This window comes from Lethenteron reissneri, chromosome 72 (genome assembly GCF_015708825.2).
Source record: "Lethenteron reissneri isolate LAM-NWPU_2019-01 chromosome 72, ASM1570882v1, whole genome shotgun sequence".
NCBI classification, from domain to species: domain Eukaryota; kingdom Metazoa; phylum Chordata; class Hyperoartia; order Petromyzontiformes; family Petromyzontidae; genus Lethenteron; species Lethenteron reissneri.
Genome location: NC_083850.1, coordinates 4,918,124 through 4,932,152, shown reverse-complemented (window position 1 = coordinate 4,932,152; position 14,029 = coordinate 4,918,124). Strand labels below are relative to the sequence as shown.

General features: G+C 43.9%; 1 protein-coding gene across 1 annotated transcript in view; it reads left to right on the top strand.

Moving 5' to 3' along the window:
* Positions 1-14,029, top strand: part of LOC133361338 (zinc finger protein 208-like) — a gene marked incomplete at both ends in the record, with an annotated part of 534,864 nt that overhangs the window by 30,923 nt on the left and 489,912 nt on the right. The window contains one exon of the mRNA XM_061580270.1: positions 4,230-4,991. Within this exon, the coding sequence (XP_061436254.1) occupies positions 4,230-4,991 (762 nt within the window). The remainder of the gene's footprint in view (positions 1-4,229; positions 4,992-14,029) is intronic.

Sequence of the window (14,029 nt, the reverse complement as noted above, 5' to 3'; positions counted from 1 at the left end):
TCTAACAATATAACATATGAGCTATACATTATAAGGCTATACAATAACATTATTAACTAGTGTTATAGATTAGAACAACCTACCTTGAAGTGTGATTTTCGAATCGCATTCGAATTATTCGAATCACACTACGGTCGTAAGTATGTAACATGTATGTATGGAACATATCTGTTTGTAGTAAGTATATGTGCATGTAACATGTATGCATGTAACATGTATGTATGTAACATGGTACATGCATGTATGTAACATGTATGTATGTAATATGGACGTGCGAACCAAGGGTGTGATATGTGAAACGGAAGGTGCAGGATCAGGATGGGATTAAAATTACTTGAATGACACTTTGGTGGTATTAGGATCAAGCTGTCCACTGCGGGATGAATGTTCCATCTCAATGTAATCAAATAACAATATTCAGTATGAATATGTTAAATAATCGCACAAACCCAATATTAGCCCGTGAAATTATGAATCGTTACGATTGTAATGACTCGTTTGATAAAAGTATTTGATCAAAGTTTGTTATCCCATCACGGAACACCACTGGAACTGAAGCATATTAAGCAGCAACAACAGCAGCAGCAGAAGCAACAGCAGCAACTGCAGCAGCAACAGCAGCAGCAGAAGCAACTGCATAATCAGCAGCAACTGCAGCAGCAACAACTGCAGCAGCAGCAGCAACTGCAGTAGCAACTGCAGCAGCAACTGCAGCAGCAACAACTACAGCAGCAGCAACTGCAGCAGCAGCAACTGCAGCAGCAGCAACTGCAGCAGCAGCAACAGCAGCAACTGCAGCAGCATCAACTGCAGCAGCAGCAACTGCAGCTGCTGCAACTGCAGCAGCAACTGCAGGAGCAACTGTAACAGGAAATGCAGCAGCAACTGCAGCAGCAGCAACTGCAGCAGCAACTGCAACAGGAACTGCAGCAGCAGCAACTGCAGCAACACAAGTCTGACCTTAACCGGCAACGTCTTGGCTGTCTCCACCATCAACATGTGTTCCTAGAGGGGAAAGGTCCCCGTTATAAATAGTTTAGCAACGTTCCTTTCCCTAATTCCGAAGTATACTGGAGATCACTTGTACTCTAAAACATGTAAACTGTAACGCTTTAAAGATAACATTAAACATTAAACGAATATAAACTAGTTTTTTTTATATTATTTATAAGACCGTAAACGGAGGGACAGTATTAGAATATCTATACTCTTTGGTTCTTTCGGTAAAGTCACGTAGGTATAAATAAAACAAAATAAATAACGACGTTTCGGACGCAACACAAGCGCCCGAAACGATGTCTGCAGCAGACATCGTGCTGCTCGCAGCAGACATCGCGATTCTCACCTGAAGACGGGCGCTTGTGTTTCGTTCGAAACGTGATTTACTTTGTTTTATTTCTACCTACGTGACTTTACCGAAAGAACCAACGAGTATTAATTCCTGCAGTCACGAAAGCTTCAAATCAATATTAGAATACCATTAGAAGTATTATAATCACAATGTGATCGTAATAGAATCACACTGCACATATGTATGCATATTACATACATACTATGGTATGTATGTATGTAATATGTATGTCCGTTGGACATGCGAACCGGGGGTCGGATATGCGAACTGGGGGATTAGGATCGGATTAAAATTATTACAATAACACTATGGTCGTATTAGAATTACACTGAGCTAGAATGTATGTTATATGTAGATGCATATCGCGAGTCGTAAATGCAAAATGGGAGGTGCGCGGTTTTGATCGCATTAAATTTATGATAATAACAACGTGGTCCTATTAGAATCACGCTATCGACTGCTGCTGATGTTCGGGTGGCGGCTTCCGATTCGGGCTCAGCTCTTCCTTTACTCGCCTGGTTGGTGCCGCGGGACGCAGCGTCTCATCCGACAGGCGTTGCAGCAGCTGGGTGATGGCATCCGTGAGTTTGTCAACTTTCTCTTCAAGTTGAGGCCGTCTCCCTCGTGGTCTCCTCCCTCTGCGCGTGCTGTGGGTTGCTCATGGCCGAGGTGGAACTGCATGTTGAATTGGGTGTAGACGTTATTTTAGCAATATATTTAAGGACCGTGTTGTGTAAACCTCCGCCCACACTTGGTCTCGCCTTCCCTTATCGAACTCTCTCTCTATCTTGTTGTCACCACTTGTCCCTTAGTTGATGCACTGTCTTTACATCACCCACCTCTATGACCTCTACCGCCATGGGCGGAGCAACTTGGGGGACATACCCGGTGGCACCTGTAGGCAATACAACCATGCCCTGTCCCCCACTGCCCATGGAAGCACGTGTTCCCGCCGCCCCGAGTTCGTTTCATTAGCGGATTGCGCTCTGGTGGGGAAATGTCCTCGTTATGATTCGTTTCGCAACGTTCAGGTCCAGAATACCGAAGTACACCGGGAATCACCTGTACTTAAAACATGTAAACTGATAACACTATAAACAATAACACTAAACATTAAACGACAAAAAAAACCTACCAACTGGTTTTATACCACCATAAACGGAGGTACGGTATTTTAATTTCATTAGAAGTATTATAATGGAACTCTACACATGGTTAATTGTCCGTTCAATCGAACCGACGGTCGGATATGTGAACTGTGGGGGGTCGAGGGTAAGAATCGCATTCAAATTTTAGAATGACAATTTGGTCGTATTAGCAAATTACTGTACTTGAATGTGTGTTATGTGCAAATGCAAATTGTTAGTCGTAAATGCGAGGGAGGGGTTAAGAGGTGCACGTTTATTCCAGTGTCAACATTTATTTTAGCATCATATTTAATGACACTGTTGTTAATAAGAATTCGTCTGGACCATGGCACGTGCCTTGTTCTACTCGATCAACCAAAATTAGTACAATGTCGGTCATACAGGAGTGTGATTTCATTCATGAGTAGTATTCACAGAGGCCCGATGACACTAACCTACCTAAAGTTATGGTTAAACAAAGTAATCTTGAGTGTATTCTTAGATTTTTTCGGTAAAGTCACGTGGGTAAAAAATTAAAATTTATAAAAGTAAAATAAAAAACAATCACGACGAAAAAACCTAAGAATATGAATCCTTGCAGTCACGAAAGCTTCAAATCTATAATTAATCTTGAGTGACTTAATTCTCAGCTCAGCCATGATCATCGCAAACATTTCCAAAGACGTGTGGGGTCCTGCGAGAGCAGGTCCTGACTACAAACAGCTGGGCAGCAGAATCGGAAGTAGCTGCGTCGCCCTCGAAATGTGATGTTGCTGCTGTTGTTGTCGCTGCTGTTGTTGCTGCTGTAGTTGCTTCTGTTGCTGTGATAAACGCAGGGAGGTGGTGTTCCGTGATGGGATGACGCCTTTGATTAAAGCCTCTGATCAAACTCACCCGATTGACGCCCTTGATCGTCGCATTTGATCAACTCTGATATTTTATACTCTCACATGTTAAGCTCTACCATAGTGAAACATAATATTATAACCTATGAACTACAACCTATCCGTTGTAACGCTGTAAAAGAATATTACCCATTGGGTTTCACTCCCTCGTCGAGAAGGCCGTTCTCTTCCTTTTCTAAAGTTACATGATAATTTCTCTGCATTCACTTTAAATCGAGGACAATTTTTTTCCATTAATTCAAAATAAGCGCACAATTACACACTGAGATGCACTTACATATTCATGCATGAAGCACAATGGGCACATTACTCTTCGGTATGTTAATAGACATGCGGATTGTGCCTTCCAAAATTAACAATCGAATGCAAATATCCTGAAAGACAAAGGATTGGATCCTAGGGGGGGAGTTATAAGGCGGCTCAGAAGCAGAGCTCAATGCCATTTCGAGAGGGAACTTGATGAGGTTGGACGCTCGACTCGTCGCTCTGCTGATCGCCCTTCAACCGCGAGACAACGCAGCCTGGCGAGCACAATTGCTGTGTCGACATTTAGGCGACTTTGTGTCGGGAGAGTTCGTGGCGACATCTTCAGACGGGTTACAGACATCGATATACCGTGAATCTCCAAGTAAGTGTCTATTTTCGCAGATAAACTACTAAACGTTTTCGTCGTCAAATTTACGGGATTTTTTTGCGTCTCGGTTAGACGCGAGTGTCGTTCTTGTTTTAGCAGTTAACAAAATACAAAACTCGACGCTAAACATCCTTGCGGCTGATAGCGTACTTTTGACTCGATAACAGCGCTGCTGTTACTACGCTCACATGGAGCAGAGACGCTCTCCACAGCCCCACGCACACGGAGACAAGAAGCCATTGAATTGCTCTGTGTGTGGGAAGTCCTTTTCATGGTCATCAAGTCTTAAGAGACACCAGAGAACGCACACGGGTGAGAAGCCATTCCTGTGCTCTGTGTGTGGGAAAACATTTGCACACTCATCACATCTTCAAACTCATCAGAGAACACACACGGGCGAGAAGCCATTCCTGTGCCCTGTGTGTGGGAAGACATTTGCAGACTCTTCAACTCTTCAAACTCATCAGAGAACACACACAGGCGAGAAGCCATTCCTGTGCCCTGTGTGTGGGAAGACATTTGCACAGGCATCAAATCTTCAAACTCACCAGAGAACACACACGGGCGAGAAGCCATTCCTGTGCCCTGTGTGTGGGAAGACATTTGCAGACTCATCAACTCTTCAAACTCATCAGAGAACACACACAGACGAGAAGCCATTCCTGTGCCCTGTGTGTGGGAAGGCATTTGCACAATCGTCAACTCTTCAAACTCATCAGAGAACGCACACGGGCGAGAAGCCATTCCTGTACCCTGTGTGTGGGAAGACATTTGCGAAGTCATCACACCTTCAGAGTCATCAGAGAACACACACGGGTGAGAAGCCATTCCTGTGCCCTGTGTGTGGGAAGGCATTTGCACAGTCGTCAACTCTTCAAGACCATCAGAGAACACACACGGGCGATAAGCCATTCCTGTGCCCTGCGTGTGGGAAGGCATTTTCACAGTCGTCAACTCTTAACAGGCATCAGAAGGTCCACAATGATAGGAAACTGAAATCAAAAGCTGAAATTCAAGGTGCTGCAATGAGTCCTCAAGAAGTTTCCACCTTCGATCCCATGCAGTTGGATCCCGAGAGATGGCTGGATGTAATGGAGTGGCTCGAGGATCAAACCGAGAGCTCGGCGTGACTGAAAAAAATATTACGTCATGTGGTTATACCTATTAAGCCGTATCGAGTACTTTTGTGTGTAATTTTGACCATTTTAGTTTTATAGTTTTTTTGAGTTTAATGACGTGCACAGTGGTGGTTTGTAATGTTATCGGGTTACTTGCCGAAGTGGTGTGATGAGCACTGGTTGTGAGAGGGTTCAATTGTAGTTGTTAAGTGTCCCTGTTGAGCTAAAGTTGGAATGCGTCTGTAGGTACATCTTTACTCAACATTTTAAACGATTTTTTTTCAAGTATATAGCTGTATTTGATTGGTATTAATCGACTTTAGATAGCTGATTTCAGGATGTACATTGATGACGCGATCGTTGGATATATGGCATTGACTTCAACATGGACGCACAGTGAACAAATGTGGTGAATTAATAAGAAAATCAATGATACTTTAACGTTTTGGTATTCCTGGAACGGAAATGGTTTGCATGGTACTGGAAATGTGTGAACATAGGACGTAATAAATATTCCCTTCGAGTTTTGATGTAAAATTATTGCAGATGAATAAAAACGTATTTTTAACAAATGTTTGTCCATTCTTGATTTTATCATGTTCCTAGCAAAAACATATTAAGATAATTTCAGGTGTAGGATCTCCGTCACACAAGTGTGCCCTTAACCGGCAGCATCTTGGCTGTCTACCCGATTAACACGTGTTCCTTGAGAGGAAAGGTCCCCGTAGTTAATCGTTCATCAACGAAACAGTCCCTAATCCCGAAGTATGTCGGGGATAAACTGTTCTCGATAACATGTAAACTGTAATACTATAAACGATAACACTAAACATTAAACGATTATGAACCAATGTTTAATTTATACCATATAAACGGAGGTAAGGTATTATAATATCATTAGAATCACAGTGTGGTCGTATAAGAATCACGCACAAACCCATTATAAACTCATGAGATTATGAATCGTTACAATTATTATAACAATCACAAATTGTGACAGAAATTCCCACAAGCAAAACACCACGCTCACGTGACGAATTCTTAAACAAACTGCAACACTCAAGTGACAGAACTCAACAAAAAAACGCCGCAATAAAAAGAACAACATCAATGAACAAATCCTAAAAACAGACAACACACGCACGTTAGTAGCTGTTAGAAGAAGACAACACCTAGCACCTTCAACTAGACACATAATACAGCCCCAAAGAGCCAACTCGTAAATAGGGCGGTATATGACAGCCTTCGCTGCTGTCGACGGGGCCAAGCAGGGAGTGTTTAACTCCATTGTTTCAGAATCCGTGTCATCACACGGCCACAGCGCCTTAGCCAAACTGCATCTCCCCAACAAGGCAGCCTTCCCTATGCTGTGTATTTTAGCAATATATTTACGGACGCACTTGAAGATAACAATTCGTCTAGAAAAGGCAGGCGACTTGTTCTACCAATACGATTTCAAATTTATATCCGAAAGAAGTATGAGTTCATTCATGAGTAGTGTTCACTAAGCCCCGATAGCACTAACCTACGCACAGTTATGACTAAACAAAGTAAACATTAGTCGCTCATCTCAGCTCAGACATGATCATAACAATTATTTCCAAATCCGTGTCGGGTCCCACGAGAACAGGGCACGTCCACAAACTTTCAAATTGTAAACTCACATTGTATACTCTAACATTATAAACTCTATCAATATAACCTTTAAACTATGAGCTATACATTGTAACGCTTTAAAATAACACTACAAACTAGTGTTATAGTAAACTATAAGACAATTTCAACCGAGAAGATGGATTCTGGCTTAGCAATCATTGGAAGGACGTAATAAACCATTTCGGATCTTAACTGATTGTGTTCACGTTAACGGTGACTTTCAGACCGCGTTCCACTCACTGGCATGGTGCAGTGTGCAGAGTAATGTATGGTGTCGTAATTGTACAGTAAACATATAGCAGTATGATACACATTAGGGTGGGTAGAATAATACATAGTGTTATATTAAAATGGATAAGGCAGCAACTGCAGCAGCAGCAGCAAGTGCAGCAGCAGCAGCAAGTGCAGCAGCAGCAGCATCTGCAGCAGCAGCAGCAAGTGCAGCAGCAGCAGCATCTGCAGCAGCAGCAGCAACTGCAGCAGCAGCAGAAACTGCAGCAGCAGCAGCAACTGCTGCAGTAGCAGTAACTGCAGCTCCCTTTGATGCTGTTAATCCTGCATAATGCACATGCATATGCAGTACTAATTACATTCCTGCATTTCCCATAAATATGCTAAATTCCTGTTGATATGCAAATTCCTTTGTCAATGCGCCCAGCTTATATATATGCTCTAAGCCCGTGTGCTGTTTCATTCAGACTCTGTCGCCTCGACGGACCTGGTTTTCACCTGAGGACGGCTGCTTGCGTTGTGGCCGAAACGTCGTGAAAATTGTTTTATTATGTTTTATTTTTATTATTTTATTACTTCCCTTCTACGTGACTTTACCGAAAGAACCAAGAAGACATTTTGACCTGGTTCTCGACGCCGGTCCCTCGCCCATGGTGGAATCTTGTGCCTTTCGGGGCGTCAAGGGCTCGCACCACAGCCTTGAAGGATTAGACAGGTCCCTGGCTTCTTTTGAGAAACATGACCGGGCTCCTGGCACCGATTCCTCACACGTGGCGGATCCTTGAGGCACCCCGGGCCTCAGGGGCTAGGAAACTGTGGGCGCCACAACACATTTCCTTTGAAGTACGGTTTCCGTTGCCGAGAGCCCCACCACGTCGGACACACCAGACTTGGGCTGTACAGGACATGGGGATGAGCTGTCTGGGTGGGGACGGACATAAGTCTTGAGGCGGGATGGGTGGACGAACCAACGGCGACGCCCTATCTGTATTCATACACACTTAGGCCGTTTCACCTCTATGACTTCAGCTGTATCATTATAAACGATATCACTCAACATTAAACGACTATAGACTGATTTTAGAATTTATACCACCATAAACGGAGGTACGGTATTCAAATCTAATTAGAAGTATTATAACCACACTGCTCATATGTATCTAAAGCGAACGTTCCGTCGAACCGGGGATTGGATATGCGAACTGTGGGGGGTGCAGGGTTAGAATCGAATTCAAATTCCTAGAATAACAATATTGTCGTATTAGCATTTTACTGTGCTTGACTGCATGTTACGTGTAAATGCAAATTGTTAGTCGTAAATGCGAGGCAGGAGTTAAGAGGTGCATGTTAATCCAGTGTTAACGTTTATTTTAGCATCATATTTAAGGACAATATTGGAAATAAAAGTTCGTCTGGACATTACACGTGCCTTGTTCGTCTCGATCAACAAAAAATAATACAATGTCGGTCATAAAGGAGTGCGAGTTCTTTCATGAATAGTATTCGCTGAGCCCCCAGATACTAACCTACACACAGTTATTGTTAAACAAAGTAACGTTTAGTCACTTAATTCTCAGCTCAAACATGATCATCGCATTCATTTCCAAAGATGTGTGGGGTCCCGCGAGAGCAGGGCCTGGCTACAAATAGCCGAGCAGCAGAAACAGCAGAATCAGAAGTAGTTGCGTCGCCCTCAAAATGTGTTGTTGCTGCTGTTATTGTTGCTGCTGTAGTTACTTCTGTTGCTGTTATGTATTGGGTGGTGGCTCTTTTACTCATCACCACCCATTATCATCAGAATTAACACCCATTATCATCATTATCACTATCAACTCACCATCACCAACCATCATCACCACCACCACAACCCAACCATCACAACCAACATGCATCATAACCACCACCAATCATCCATCATCATCAACACCCATAATCACAACAACCCATCATCACCACCCATAACCATCACCACCCATCATCATAACCTCACCAATCATTACCACCACCCATGATCACCACTACCACCCATCATAATCACTACACATTAACATCATCAACCATCATCATTACCACCCTTAATAATCACCACCCATCATCATCATCATCACCACCATCCATTATCAAGAAACATCATCATCACCACCCATCATAAATTAACAAACACACACAGCTATATAGATATGTAACCTGACACATAGATAACACACACAAATAAACAATCTCATTAACAACTTAATTATAAAAAGCCCATATTACCTCTGCCAGGATAGGTGCACACAGACAAATCCTTTACACAATAATTTACATGGAACTCAAATTCACACTTAGTACAACCACCTCACTCACTTAAATATAACTACAGATCAATAACTCTAATAAAAACCTGAATTTATAAGTAAATAAACCAATGGGATGGTGTTTATACACTTGAAATGTAATGAATGAAATGCAAGTTAATAATTCCAATTAAACAAAAAATAACTAAGAACAAATATGAAGCCTGAGGCCTAGGTATATGCCAGGCCTGATGGCCAGGCATCGCTTCAGTCCTCGCCGCAGTAACGGCGACATCAAAGACGGCACAAAGCGAGGGAGAAAATGTTTAATGTCGAACAGAGGGCTCTGCTGTTTCCGGTGACGCACACCACCCGCACTGCACCACGTGGTGCGCCCGCCACGCGCGTGGGGGCGGAGCCTCGCTGTAGTGACGTCACCTCTGTTACGTCATAGCCACGCCTCCACCCGCAGTCGAGAGGAATGCGCACGAGTGAGCAGCAGCAGAAGAAGCCTTTGCAGAGCGAATCGTCAACGAGGTGAGCGTCCCTGTTGACGATGTGTGTTGTTTATTTTTATTGCACGTTTTGACTACAAACTAAAGCTTCATTATTTTTGAATATGTTGGTATTTGGATTTTCTGCAACCAAATTAGGACTATTAGTTTACTTGGCATGCTCTGATATGTTGCTGTTACTGTCATTGTTTAGAAGTAAGTCAACATTTAAAACGTTCATAACTAACCTGTTTAAATGTCATATAATATGATTAACATGTCTATAATTATTGTGTTCTGATTGCCTGCATAATTGTGCCCTGCATTACATGTATTGAATGTTATCCAACACGGGGGAGGAGTCTACCTTTTAGTTCAGACCCGAGCTGCTGCCATAGATGTCTCCTATCTGTGATGTCACAGCCACATGGGCGGTACCTCTGACATCACGTGACCTACGACGTCATTCTCGGGTTATAACAAATGATTTAAGTATGGTCATTTGACCCCAATAACCTACAAGACATAGGGGGGCCTTTATCAAGCAGTAGATTAATACAAATGGGCTGTGCATCAACATGATTGTCTGGATTAGAGGTTAAACATCACGGTTATGTCTGGCGATTATGTTTAATGCAATAGGCAGTTGGAATAAACATGTTCGCGTGGGTGGATGAGTGAGCGATCTGACGCACGCGTGAGTGGGCAAACAAGCGAGTGAGTGGACATGTAAAACAAACGGCACGAAAGTGATTTGATTGGTACAGCGAGTGGTCAAATATGTAATAATTGAGAGGATGAGTGTTTCAAAAGGTTGCTAAATCTGAGCGTTTTTACAACCTCCCCAGGCCCTCCAACATCAAACAGAAACTACTCCTTCCCAACAACATGGACAGACAACGCAAGTGGGCTGACATCTTGGAGGACTATGATGGTAAGTCACAGTTACCTGCATCACGTGGCTTTTATGCAGAGGAGGCAGCTCCCTGATTAATTATTTTTTTTGGTGGTGATGGGAAGAGGTAAACGGTCAAGTGTGGCAGACAGCATGGATTTAGAGCTGCGTTTCAGCCATATTGGGTTAAATTGGGGTCTCAACTTTATGAAATTGATGATCTCAACATGCTTACAAAAATATGACTTGTAATGTTTTACTGCCATGTGACTAATGTTTCTCAACAGTAGGTCATGTTATGTGTTAAGAGGTAATTACAAGAATCTCAGAATTAGTTGTGTGAATATCCACGTGCTTCGTTCTCTAATACATTACTCGTCCTTTGAATTAATTTTGTTTTCCGTAGCCAGGGAGTCATGGCGCCAGTCGACCACGTGGCGGGACATTATGGATGAAGTGGACCCTTTCCCAGGCCAAAGCTATGAAAATCGTTCCCCAAAGGTGTGTATGGGGTCTATGGGAGTCAAACACCACATTCTCTCCACACTCCCACACCATTGCACCAAAACATCACTACACCTCACATCACCACACAATCTCTTCACATCACCACCAACTCGATACAATATACTCTTAGTTTTTTCGGTAAAGTCACGTACGTGACTCTTTCTTAGGTTTTTTCTGTAAAGTCGCATACGTGAGTATGAATGCTTGCAGTCACGAAAGATTCAATTCGAGAATCAATACAATAGCATAGAGCCTCATAAAGCGCCAATACCATCACAAGGCACCGTCTCTCCAGAACATTCCACAATTTCACCTCTCCGTATCACAACACCATCTCCCAACACCATCACTCCATCTCTCCATAATCACGTCATGCCATGAGTTAATGTGCATGTTTGCATCCGTACATACATGTGCCAGTATGCATTTTTGTTTGTCTATGTGCCCGTCTATGTCTGTGTGCCTGCGAGAATAGATTTTGTCCTGAGTGCGCATGTCTGAATGATCATGTGCTTATCTTCGCGTGAACAGAGGAGCATTGGGGAGGTGAAGAACGTCAGCGGAGTGAAGCGTCTCCAGGAGGACAAGCGCCTTGCGAAGGAAAAATGCACAATGGAAGAGAAGCGCCCCAATGAGGTGAAGCGCCTCGCCAAGGTGAAGCACCAAACGGAGCAGAAGTGCCTTCGAAATAATATCCTCAAAGACGTGAAACGGGTCATGGAAAAGCGCCTCCTTGAAGAAACGCGCTTCATGGAGGAGAAGCGCCTTCGCGAGGTGAAGCGTCTCAAGGAGAAGCATCTGGAGGAAGAGAAGCGCCTCATAGATGTGAAGCGGGTCGAGGAAGAGAAGCGCCTCATGGAGGAGAAGCGGGTGGAAGAAGAGAAGCGCCTTGTCGAGGAGCAGCGCCTCATTGAGGTGCAGCGAGTCGAGGAAGAGAAGCGCCTCATGGAGGAGAATCGCCTCTTTGAGGTGAAGCGTCTCATAGAGCTGAAGCGTCTTGAGAAAAAAAATAAGCGACTTGAGGAGAGGCGCTTTCGCAAGGTGAAGCTCCTCGAGGAGAAACGTCTCATTCAGGAGAAGCGCCTCGTTGAGGTGAAGCGTCAAGAGGAGGAGGAGCACTTGATGGAGGAGAAGCGTCTTGTGGAGCAAAAGCGCCTCGAGGAAGAGCAGCGCCTCGCCAAGATCGAGCGACAATGGCTCCAGACCGCTACCACCAGCAGCAGCACCACTACCACTGACACCACCTCCACCACCGCCGCCATCGCCGCCGCCACGTCCTCCAATCCTGTGTGGGGCCCAATAGCTCCGAGCTTTGAAGAAGAGGGCTTCCAAGAAGATAAAGCAAACTCCGGAGTCGCTGAGCCACGGTAAACCACTCTGCGTGTGCGCCCTGTGTGTTTATTTTTGTTATTTATTGCCATGCTTCTCACGCAGCATCAGCCTTACTCGGTCTCAAGACTTTTTTTCAGGAGGATCCTGCCAAGTTTGCTCGCATTTTTCAAGAAAGTTGCTACTGTTTGCGATCCAAATTGAACAATTTGCATTGCTTGTGTGGGTTTAGTAACAGGGAGAAAGCTGCAGAACATTCCCAGAACAGGTGGCTGCACAATCCACACGGAGAATGTGGCCAAACGTGGAAATCAAACCCAGGTCAATGTTGCTGTGAAGCACAGGTGCTCAAGCCCTGTCGCGCTCTCAAAATTCACAGACACTGCAAACTCCACGTGTACATTCCGCTATGCTGAGGACAGATTTATTTTTCGTAACTGGTTTCTGAGTTAGACGACATAACGAAGTGGGCATATCTTCACCATGTAACCCTCCAACCACCGTGAGATTTTCGCTCTCTATCGCCTGTTTCCAGGCCAGCTGCCAAGTCGCTTTGTAATGCACAGCGACAGCTACCACTGAGAGGGGTGTTCAATTTAAAACGCGATGAGATGAGAGATGCGAGAGGCTAATCGCATGCAATGCACTCTGAGATGCCTTCGACGTCAAGGGAGGTGGCTCTCTCGACCACAAATCACTGACGGACACTTTTTTGAAATCGTGGATGTGTTGAAGCGACCAAATGGTCGTGCACTCATTCTTCACCATTACAGTTCAGATCTTGCTTCCCGCCTTGGCTATTATTGCTGCTGCATTGGCCACACAGATCCACACCCATTCCGTTACAGTGGACGTTCAGGATCTCTATCGATGCCATTTGAAATGCTTAGGACATTATGTGCAAGGGGTCAATTAGAATATACATATAGAATATGTTCAATCTAGATTTGAAGATTTAGTGACTACAGGGATCCACGTAGGTATGAAATAAAATAAAATAAATGAAATTAAATCACGACGTTTCGATGGCCATGTCGTTATTGCAAGAACGTTTCTTGTGTGGTTTTCCCACCTGATGATGATTGCTTGTGTTACAATCGAAACGTTGTGATTTAATTTATTTTATTTTATAGCTACATGACTTTACCGAAAGAACCAAAAAAATGTCACTTCAAATTATTCAGCTAAATTTGCACAGCAACGCCACCCACTACTGTGATACTACAGCAGTCTGTGTGAGACACAGCTGCACCTATCTCAAGGATAGCCTGGCGCCATGAGAATGACAGCACCAATACTAAGCACACTCACTGGCCATGTCGTTATTGCTGTTTCTATTCAGCTCGAATTAATCCGCCACACATTCCACCCACGGACGATGGGGAGATGGCGATGTCTGCCGTAGCAGCAAGGTGGAACGGTGTCGTGTTTGACAGACAACCATCAGTTTTACCATGTCTAGTGGTGGTCTCCCTGTTACAGGTTGAGTCACAAACCGCACCTCTC